At 41.8% G+C, this 11,161-nt stretch overlaps 2 protein-coding genes across 2 annotated transcripts; both read left to right on the top strand.

The window, feature by feature from the left end:
• Positions 1–3,432: 3,432 nt before the first annotated feature.
• LOC111954572 (cell cycle control protein 50A) lies at positions 3,433–7,364 on the top strand. Its single transcript, XM_023974418.2, has 7 exons — positions 3,433–3,927; positions 5,029–5,148; positions 5,418–5,525; positions 5,705–5,792; positions 5,876–6,019; positions 6,112–6,318; positions 6,799–7,364. The coding sequence occupies exons 1-7, from the start codon at positions 3,694–3,696 to the stop codon at positions 6,990–6,992; spliced, it is 1,095 nt and encodes a 364-aa protein (XP_023830186.1). The 5' UTR covers positions 3,433–3,693; the 3' UTR covers positions 6,993–7,364.
• Positions 7,365–8,184: 820 nt separating this feature from the next.
• On the top strand, positions 8,185–10,844 carry LOC111954573 (cytochrome c oxidase subunit 7A2, mitochondrial-like). Its single transcript, XM_023974419.2, is given in 5 exon segments — positions 8,185–8,280; positions 8,624–8,688; positions 8,690–8,711; positions 9,916–10,000; positions 10,618–10,844. Coding segments are annotated over 5 exon segments (249 nt in total). The 5' UTR covers positions 8,185–8,262; the 3' UTR covers positions 10,677–10,844.
• The last annotated feature ends 317 nt before the right edge of the window (positions 10,845–11,161 follow it).

Here is an 11,161-nt window from a genome sequence, read left to right as displayed (position 1 = left end):
AGCAAGAGCGACATCATTGATCTATGCAGAGAAAAGAGTCGGCCCGAGAATTGAACCCTGTGGCACCCCCATAGAGACTGCCAGAGGTCCGGACAACAGGCCCTCCGATTTGACACGTTGAACTCTATCAGTTGGTAAACGAGGCGAGGCAATCATTTGAGAAACCAAGGATGTCTAGTCTGCCAATAAGAATGTGGTGATTGACAGAGTCGAAAGCCTTGGCCAGGTCGATGAAGACGGCTGCACAGTAATGTCTCTTATCGATGGCGGTTATGATATCATTTAGGACCTTGAGCGTGGCTGAGGTGCACCCATGACCAGCTCTAAAACCAGATTGCATAGCGGAGAAGGTACGGTGGGATTCGAAATGGTCGGTAATCTGTTTGTTAACTTGGCTTTCGAAGACCTTAGAAAGACAGGGTAGGATAGATATAGGTCTGTAGCAGTTTGGGTCTAGAGTGTCACCAACTTTGAAGAGGGGGATGACCGTGGCACCTTTCCAATTTTTGGGAATCTCAGACAATACGAAAGAGAGGTTGAACAGGCTAGTAATAGGGGTTGCAACAATCTCGGCAGATAATTTTAGAAAGAGAGGGTCCAGATTGTCTAGCCCGGCTGATTTGTAGGAGTCCAGATTTTACAGCTCTTTCAGAACATCAGCTATCTGGATTTGGGTGAAGGAGAAATGGTGGGGGCTTGGGAGGGTTTCTGTGGAGGGTGCCGGGCAGTTGACCGGGGTAGGGGTAGCCAGGTGGAAAGCATGGCCAGCCGTAGAGAAATGTTTATTGAAATTCTCAATTATAGTGGATTTATCGGCGGTAACAGTGTTTCCTAGCCTCAGAGCAGTGGGCAGCTGGGAGGAGGTGCTCTTATTCTCCATGGACTTTACAGTGTCACAGAACTTTTTTGAGTTTGTACTACAGGATGCAAATTTCTGTTTGAAAAAGCTAGCCTTAGCTTTCCTAACTGCCTGTGTATATTTGTTCCTAACTTCCCTGAAAAAGTTGCATATCACGGGGGCTATTCGATGCTAATGCAGAACGCCACAGGATGTTTTTGTGCTGGTCAAGGGCAGACAGTATGTACACAGGCGCTAAACACGATATATACTATAAACGCTGCATAAACTATATTATAACTATGTGTAGAGATGGATGAATAAAAACAAATTAGAGAAACAATTTAACAGGATGATGTGCAATTGGGGAAATATACTGAACAAAAATATAAACGCAACATGTAATGTTTTGGTCCCATGTTTCATGAACTGAAATAAAAGATCCCAGAAATGTTCCATATGCACAAAAAGCATATTTCTCTCAAATGTTGTGCATTAATGTGTTTAATCCCTGTTAGTGAATATCTCTCCTTCGCCAAGATAATCCATACACCTGATATGTGTGGCATATCAAGAAGCTGATTAAACAGCATGATCATTACACAGGTGCACCTGGTGCTGGGGACAATAAAATACCACTCTAAAATGTGCAGTTTTGTCACACAACACAATGCCACAGATGTCTCAAGTTGAGGGAGCATGCAATTGGAATGCTGACTGCAGGAACGTCTACCAGAGCTGTTGTTAGAGAATTTAATGTTACATTTCTCTACTATAAGCCGCCTCCAATGTCGTTTTAGAGAATTTGGCAGTACGTCCAATCGGCGTCACAACCACAGACCACATGTAACCACGCCAGCCCAGGACCTCCACATCCAGCTTCTTCACCTGCGGGATCGTCTGAGACCAGCCACCCGGACAGCTGATGAAACATTGGGTTTGCTCAAACAAAGAATTTCTGCACAAACTGTCAGAAACCGTCTCATCTGCGTGCTCGTCATCCTCACCAGGGACTTGATCTGACTGCAGTTCAGCGTCGTAACCGATTTCAGTGGGCAATTGCTCACCTTCGATGGCCACTGGCACGCTGGGCAAGTGTGCTCTTCACGGATGAATCCCGGTTTCAACTGTACTGGGCAGATGGCAGACTGCGTGTATGGCATCGCTGTCTGCCACCCCATGTCGCAAGGATCTGTACACAATTCCTGGAAGCTGAAAATGTCCCAGTTCTTCCATGGCCTGCATACTCACCAGACATGTCACCAATGGGATTCTCATGAGTAACGGGTGTGACAGCGTGTTCCAGTTCCCGCCAATATCCAGCAACTTCGCACAGCCATTGAAGAGGAGTGGGACAACATTCCACAGACCACAATCAACATTCTGATCAACTCTATGCGAAGGAGATGTGTCGTGCTGTATGAGGCAAATGGTGGCCACACCGTTTTTTTAAAGGTATCTGTGACCAACAGATGCATATCTGTATTCCCAGTCATGTGAAATCCATAGATTAATAGGGCCTAATGAATTCATTTCAACTGACTGATTTCCTTATATGAACTGTAACTCAGTAAAATCTTTTAAATTTGTTGCATGTTGAGTTTATATTTTTGTTCAGTGTACTGTATGTGGGATAGAAACAATACTGGTCACACCAAATGTATACAGTAATATGTTTATTCCCACTATTTTGTGTGTATGAGGATAACCTAAAGAAAATCCACTTCAAGATGATCAAAGGGTTAACCTCAGATCAGGAGTGCACTGTGTTTTATTTAAATTCTTAGAAGCATGATATGAATTTTGTTAAATCATTTTAGATATCAAAAAATAAGAAAAACACCACCTACCCTAACATTGTCTATGGTAGACTGACCTATATAATGAGATCATCACTTTCTAGAATCAGTCTCGGTTTGCCAGACTCATGGCGCACGATGTCTGTGAAAACAGACCCTGGCCTTGACCCAACTCTCCGAGGGTGTCTCAGGGAGAGTTGGGATATGCAAAAAACACAATTTCAATTCACACATGCATATTAATACACACTTGTACATGTGTGAAATAGGACAAATATAAGCACCCACCAAATGATTTGTATTATTAAGAGACTAGGATTGGATTAATAGGCTATGCATTACTATAAAGCAGATGAAAACATGCTACCAGACATCATCAGTTGACCATGGCTATATGGTGAACTATATGGACAACATACAGAGCATTGTGTGCATTTTATAGCATACACACAGTCTAGATAATATGCCCTAAAAAGGTAATTTATGATATCAATCCAGGTAATCAGGCACAGTTGTCCAAGGATGACCCATGTATGCTATATCAGCTGGTTATTTATTTGCCTCAATAAATCTGAATATTCAAACGGATGTTTGTCATTATATGAGGATTCATCATTTGATAGACAAATCAAGTAGACAAATCAAGACCATGGTTTTGGTCAATTCAGGTCAACATCAATTTATTGGGCAAAACAAAAACATATTTTATTACATTAGAAAATAATTAGAATTAAAATTATACTATGAATGAAAATTAGATTTTGTCACTGGTGAAACGTTCATCATAGTTGATGATGTCATCACGTATGTCAAAAGAAAACTAAAAAAAAACTTCCTGACTTGGCTGTTCGTAACGCTGGGGTAGCTATATTTAATTAAAATGAGTTATCTTGCGAAATAACCTATAGAAAGCGACCACAATTATACCTTATTTATCAGAGCATTATCATACTTGTCTCGGCTAAATTGTTAGCTTCTGGGAGTCTCGCTATAATAGCTGCCACTGCAGTGCCACTGGTTGTTTTATTTTAGAACAGAATCGTTCTGAGTGAAGCCATGATGGCGTCGAGCTACAACGCGAAGGAAGACGGTCACGTCGCCGCACCTGGTGGTGGGACCATCCAGAATAAAAAGCCCGATAACACAGCGTTTAAACAACAACGATTACCTGCTTGGCAACCCATCCTGACAGCGGGCACAGTTCTTCCAGCTTTCTTCGTTATCGGGCTTATCTTCATCCCCATTGGTATCGGCCTCTACGTCACGTCCAACAACATCAAGGAGTTCGAGGTAAGGCCCGTGCTATCCGGGATCCTTAGCTAGCTGCCTACTGTACTTAATAAGTCCAAGAGAAAGGGGGCACCTTTAGTACTAGGGAGGGGGATGGGACAGGTGTATGGAGAAGCCTGATCCCGCCACCAAAAAACAAAAAAAAGCTACTTTTTACACACTTCCATGTGCCTCAAAATCACTATTTGCTTGTATATTTACTCCCCCCAGTGTTGTTTCTCATGATGATCTGTATCAACAAAATATAGCCTAAACACAAACAAGTTCTACAAAGGCCATTAGAAACTGAATGCTGATTGGCTGTATGCCGTGGTATATGAGACCATATAGCACGGGTATGACACTTATTTTTACTAATTTAATTACAATTGTAAGCAGTTTATAATAGCAATAAGGCACCTCGGGGTTGTGTTACATTACCACGGCTATGGGCTGTATCCAGGCACTCCGCAATGCGTGTAAGAACAGCCCTTAGCATATGGTATATTTGCCAAATACCACACCCCCTCGTGCCTTATTGCTTAATTACACCATGGCTTATGTATTTTTAGCCAACAGATTCCGACCCTACCGCTTTATGCTTGTTCTCTCTTAGCTGTACTTGCGTCAGAACACAGTCATGGTTAGATTAAGACAAAATGTACCTCAATGCAGGGATGGGATGTGCCACTGTATTCCAAATTGTACCTATATCCAAACTGATACATCGAGAAGATCGATGCCAGAAAACTGACCCTTTTGTCTTCATGCTGGCTAGCAGTAGCCATATCAGCCATCTTGAATTGGCATGTCACGTTGAATAACAAAGTAGCTGATTGGCCGCGGTGTCTTAATCTAACCATGATTGTGTTCAGACCCCAGTGCATCTGTGTAAACAAGCGTAACTGTAGGCTCGGAATCTTGTTAATGTACTGTATTTGATATCACGTCACAGGTGCACCATTTGTGGTTTAGTAGGCAGTCATTGTAAATAAGAATTTGTTCGTAACTGACTTGCCTGTTAAAGGTTAAATAAAACAAATCAATTCATTTGAAATAATGTTAGGCAGCAGATTTCCAGCCATTTGGAAATGCTGTTTTGATGTACACATGTCATTACAGATTGATTATACTGGGACTGACATGTCCAGCCCATGCTTCAACTGCTCCCAGAGCTTTAGTTGGAACAGCACAAGACCATGCACCTGTGCACTGCCCTTCTCTCTGGAACAGCCCTTTGAAGTAAGTATGAAGCATGATGTCTGCATCCCAAATAGAAACCTATACACTATGTCAGTGGTTACCAACCTTTTCCGGCTACTATTCCTACCAACTGAATTTTGCTCTGCCTGGAGTACCCTTGAATTACCCCCTTGTGCGTTTTACCAGTGGGCCTAGGGTCTCATCAGTCTTCTCAAGTACCCCCTGTTGAAAGGCTAAGTACCCCCATGTATGTTTCTGAATTTGAAATGTGATCATCATGAACATTGAATATAATTTTGTCTCAACAGAGCAACGTATTCATGTATTATGGCCTGTCCAACTTCTACCAAAATCACCGGCGCTATGTCAAGTCCAGGGATGACAGTCAACTGAATGGTGACACCACCTCTCTAATGGTACATATTATGCCTTTAAAACTGGGTACCTGTTTTCACACTGCTTTCCTGAATCTCTGCAATGACTTTTGACTGATCATCAACAATTTTACATCTTTAGTTATCTGACATTTCCATCAAATTGGCAAGATGTTCTGTGCAATGATCTAACGTTACATGTCTGCTTGCAATGTCCACAGAACCCCAGTAAAGAGTGTGAGCCCTATGCTCGCAATGAAAAAATGCCAATTGCTCCCTGTGGTGCAATCGCCAACAGCATGTTTAATGGTAAGACCGTTAAGACTTTTTTAGACCAGCATTACTAGAATTGCAATAGGAGCAGCTCTGTTTATTCATGATCTTTTCCTCAGACACTTTGGATCTGTATTACATTGACCCTAATGGCACAAGAATCCAAATTCCTCTGATGAAGAAGGGGATCGCTTGGTGGACAGATAAGCATGTGAAGTTCAGGAATCCAGGAGGCAACCCCAACCTCACAAGTGCTTTTCAAGGTGAGCAAGCACTCAGCAGAATTGTTACTATTGAAGATGATAAAGAGTCTATTTTTTTTTACTAGGAATCTCACTATCATTTCCTCACCCAGGTACAACGAAGCCGATCAACTGGCGCAAGCCTGTCTATGAACTAGACACAGACGCTGAGAATAACGGCTTCATCAATGAGGACTTCATTGTGTGGATGCGTACAGCTGCCCTCCCCACTTTCCGTAAGCTGTACCGTATTATCCAAAAGAAGAACAACATGACTCCGACACTTCCCCGTGGCAACTACACCCTGGAAGTCACCTACAGTATCCTTTCACTGACAGCTGTTCAAATGATACAGCTGTACTGGAAGTTTGGGTTTGTGGAATGATATCTTGTGTTCTGATGTAATAGGAATGTTCAAATCAGTCATTGTCATAATAGGTCAGACAGACCAGGTCAATGTTGGGCTGTGTTCAGTAGGGGGCCATTCCTTCACTTGCTAATAACAATAGGTTTCACCAGCTGGGTGATGACGAAAACTGTCTTTCTTTGTTGTTTCCACTAATATAGACTACAAATTATTTAATACCAGTCCACATTGTTATTGTATGATATGTTTTTAAGATGGCAGTGACTCTCCTGATCATGACTGTATCTTTTCTGTCTGAGCCTCAGAAATAAAAGATCCAATCACGGATCAGGAGCCACTCCCTTTTAAGATCCTTCTTGCTAGAGTTATTTTGTAAGTTAAATGGGTCTGAAGTTGAGCATTTGTTGAGTCTTCCTTAATGAGTTGATCCTAGACTATCCTGTTCGTAGCTTTGAGGGCCGGAAGCGTGTGATCCTGAGCACCATCTCCTGGATGGGGGGCAAGAACCCTTTCCTGGGCATCGCTTACATCACTGTGGGCTCCGTCTGCTTCTTCCTGGGAGTGGTCCTCCTCATCATCCACCACAAATATGGCAGTCGCAACAACACCGCTGACATCCCTAACTAAAGACATCTTGTATGTATGTTGCATGCTGGCTAGCAGAGGCATGGGTGTAACCAGTGGCTAATTACAAGCACTGGTGGTCTCTTGTGTCTGGCTTGTGTACTGTGTGTAAGAATGGCCTGCTTGTCAAAAGTGCTGTGCAAGTATTGAAAGAGCAAAGACGTCAGGGGAGAGTTCACTCGTATTTATTTTTCATGGTCAGAAAGCTATGCAGTTAACTTAGGTTTTTCTGTCAAGATGTTGTATTGACAGTAAGTTGAAATGTAATGACGCTACATCAATGTGCAGATAGTACCGTTTTAATGCAGAAATATGTGTGTGTCAGTCATAGATGTTTATTAGTTTACTTCTATATGAATAAATTATTTAAAATAATGTTTGAATATGGTCAAGCGAATTGGAACAGTCCGTTAGGCTAAATGTTGAATTGCTTTGAGTCAAGGCTGTTTATTCATACAAGTATGTTCTTGTTACATACAGTAGTTTGAGGAACATATTTCTGGTCTGTTTACACTACAGATAGGTCTCTATAGATTGCACAAGGTTGTGCACAGATTTTCAGGTCAAGCGGTATGGAACGCTTGCAATGTTTTCAATGTACGTTAGAACTTATTTTCTCAGTGTATAAATAGTAATTTTGTTCAGCTGCCTAAAATATGCAGAGTCAAGTTTAAGTAACATAACGCAAATGAAAATAGTCAATTTCAAGGTTTTCAGGGACCAAAGCTCCATGTAGCCTGGGTGCCAGTCTGTTTCTGCATTCTTGCAAATTCATTATGTAAAACATGTTTAGCATGGCAAATAAGTAGGCAAGAACACAGACATACCTTGGACCAGTCTAACATTCATTTTATTCTATTGAAAAACATCCTTATTTATTTTCTTACTAAGATTGTTGCAAATTGGTGAAATATGTTTTGCACGAGTTACCTGTTACCAGGAGATTATACGCCTGTTGCTTGACAAATAAAATAATGTCTGGACAACTCATGTTGTTAACCAGAATTTTATTTGAAAATGGTTGGGGAAATGTTTCAAAATTGAAAAAGTGAATGTATACTTAATATAATGTTTGAATCTTGAGCCACTTTTGGCAGTACTTTTATAGCCCAGATACAGTAGCTGGTGTTGGCTTGGTTATTCTCCAAGTTCACACTCCTGCCCAGTATGTGGCAGTATGCCCCCTTTCCTGACGCGTCAGTAAATCCTCCAAAGAAACTAGCGGAAACGTGGTGTTACTGTGTCCTTGTACGACGACTGACGTGGGGAAAAGATGTACCGACACATTCAAGTAAGATATCGATTTAGTCATGTTTTGATTGCAGTTGTTAATATCTGTATTCAACGGAATCGGTTTGACTCTTTTATGCATCCTAGAAGACGAGTAGCGTAATTAGCCTTTAGCGGTCATGGGATGACAGGTAGTGGCAACTACTAGCTAGCCATTTAACTTACAGGTAGCAAGCTTGCTAACGTTATCTACTAAACTTTTTAAAAATTTACTTGTGTTTATGGCAAATTAGCTTGGTTAAATACACAGGTAGATAGCGGCCTATTCCAAGCCAGCGCTGATCTTAAAATATATCTGTAAAACTACAGTGCCGAATTGATGCTTCTTTTTCGTAATTTGACAGGCGCTCCAGCATGTGTCGCGGCGGACGCTGAGCAGCAGCTCCCGCAGGCAGTTGGAGAACAAGGTCACAGAAGCAGAAGCATTTCCAGGTCATTGACAGGATTTATATGGCTGACGGCTTTAATAGGCAATGTCCTTAAAATATGACATTCAAATCTACTCTTTGATTTTTAGTTTAATGTCATGGAAAATGTAGCTTGAAATTATTGTTGACAAAGTGATATTTATGTTTTGATGACTGGTGACATGTCCACCTGTCCACTTGTAGTTCCCCTCCAATGAAGCCTGAGTTACATATAGTTGATGGATAAGTATATCTGATTGACAGAAGCTCATTGGGTTGGAGTTAATGCTTTGCATGCTGGGTGTAAACTGAAAACAGTCAAATATTGTGTCCCTAATGGCACCCTATTCCATACATAGTGCACTACTTTTGACCAGAGACCTATGGGCCCTCGTCTAAAGTAGTGCCTTAAATAGGGAAAAGGGTGCCATTTGGGACGGTGTCAATGTTGTGAGATGGATGAGAAACCCATGTCTGACTCTAATTACCACTGGCAACTGATCAGGGGAGAGTGATGCCACTGCCTCATCATTGGCTGCTTTTCAATAAGTGATTGTGCAAACTGTGTTGCTTTTTAAATGCTTTCTAGAACTTGGTGCATATCTTGCTGTAAATAATTAAAAGTGTAATGACTGGATTGCTGGAATGTACTTGTTGCATTCTGTGGTTAGAATGGTCAATTTGTGGGCATTAATGACCACTCAACCACCCAGATAGAGTTCTCTGGAGATGCACTGTTGAATCCCTTTGCTCTACTAGGAGATGAAAAGATAAATTCAAGTAAGTCAATGTCCACTCAAATGATGCTTTTCCCTTGAGACTTACACCCACACTAGTGGGCCGCCAGTGTTTTATGTTAATGTAGGCTCTAGTATTATTGTGTTTATATCAGGAGTGTGACACTAAAAACCTGTGATGAGCAGAATCAACAACCTCTGCTTTGTGAGATGATGTTAAAGTTCACAGTTAGGCATTGCTATGTAAATGCAAGCTGAAAAGTACCTAGGGCCTTGCCTTAGCTCCAAGTCAGAGCAGGTCCGACGGAGTCATGGTTCAGTGAGACATAGGGTGCCGGCCTGTGTAGATGGAAACATTGTCTGAGCCTTTCGGTTATAACTGGGGTGAATCCTCATTGGAAATGCGCCAAAAGAGAACACCACAGCTTTGGTGAGCTTAAAGGATGCAGGATGCATTACATGAATTTAATACGGTATATTTTTCTTCACCAGGAGGACAATGAGATTCCAATTCATTTGAAAGGGGGTGTCAGCGATGCTATCCTATACAGAACAACAACGGCACTCACTATTCTGGGTGAGTACAGATTTTTTTTTTTTTTTTTTACCGTTATTTTACCAGGTAAGTTGACTGAGAACACGTTCTCATTTGCAGCAACGACCTGGGGAATAGTTACAGGGGAGAGGAGGGGGATGAATGAGCCAATTGTAAACTGGGGATTATTAGGTGACCGTGATGGTTGAGGGCCAGATTGGGAATTTAGCCAGGACACCGGGGTTAACACCCCTACTCTTACGATAAGTGCCATGGGATCTTTAATGACCTCAGAGAGTCAGGACACCCGTTTAACGTCCCATCCGAAAGACCGCACCCTACACAGAGCAGTGTCCCCAATCACTGCCCTGGGATCTTTGTTTAGACCAGAGGAAAGAGTGCCTCCTACTGGCCCTCCAACACCACTTCCAGCAGCACCTGGTCTCCCATCCAGGGACTGACCAGGACCAACCCTGCTTAGCTTCAGAAGCAAGCCAGCAGTGGTATGCAGGGTGGTATGCTGATGGACTCCATGGCAAACTAATCCATGTAGACATATCTTGGTTTAGTCTGGTTGTACATTACCACATTATATTGCTCAGTACCTTTTTGTAATACACTTTATTTAAATAGTAATAACGTCTTACATTTCATTGCAGGATCTGCATATGTCATATATGAGCTGGTTTGTGCATCTTTCCCCAAGAAGAAGGAGTGACTGCAGCTCCTGGGCTCACATGTTCTACAATACACCCTGTTAGTTGTAAAACATTGTCTCCATGTCCTCAGGGGGTTGATTTGTCCTGTCATAATGGTTTCTGTTTCATGGGATCAATATTTATTTATTTATTGTAACTTAGGATGATTAAATATGCCTCATAATGAAGTGTCATTCGTCCTTTTTGTATGTGTTTAAATGTATATTTTAAGTACAGGACAAACCATAACGAACGTTGGCTGTGTGAAGTAGATCACCTGTTGTGTGGCGACGAACGGTGGTGATTCAACATGTAGAATCGTCTGAAAACGAACAGAAAATGACGGCAGGTGTTTTGTGGTCAGAGGTGATAGGATGGCCACCTGCTGTGTGGATGACATTCGTTATGGTGTATCCTTTAAACTAAACTGAATAAACAATGTTAATTGTTTTACGTATTGAAATGACGTAGAACAATGTTGATACAACCAGTGTATAGACCAGGG

Source organism: Salvelinus sp. IW2-2015, linkage group LG28 (assembly GCF_002910315.2).
Source record: "Salvelinus sp. IW2-2015 linkage group LG28, ASM291031v2, whole genome shotgun sequence".
NCBI classification, from domain to species: Eukaryota; Metazoa; Chordata; class Actinopteri; order Salmoniformes; family Salmonidae; genus Salvelinus; species Salvelinus sp. IW2-2015.
The sequence above is the reverse complement of the archived record's forward strand: the minus strand, read 5'-3'. Positions and strand labels throughout refer to the sequence as shown.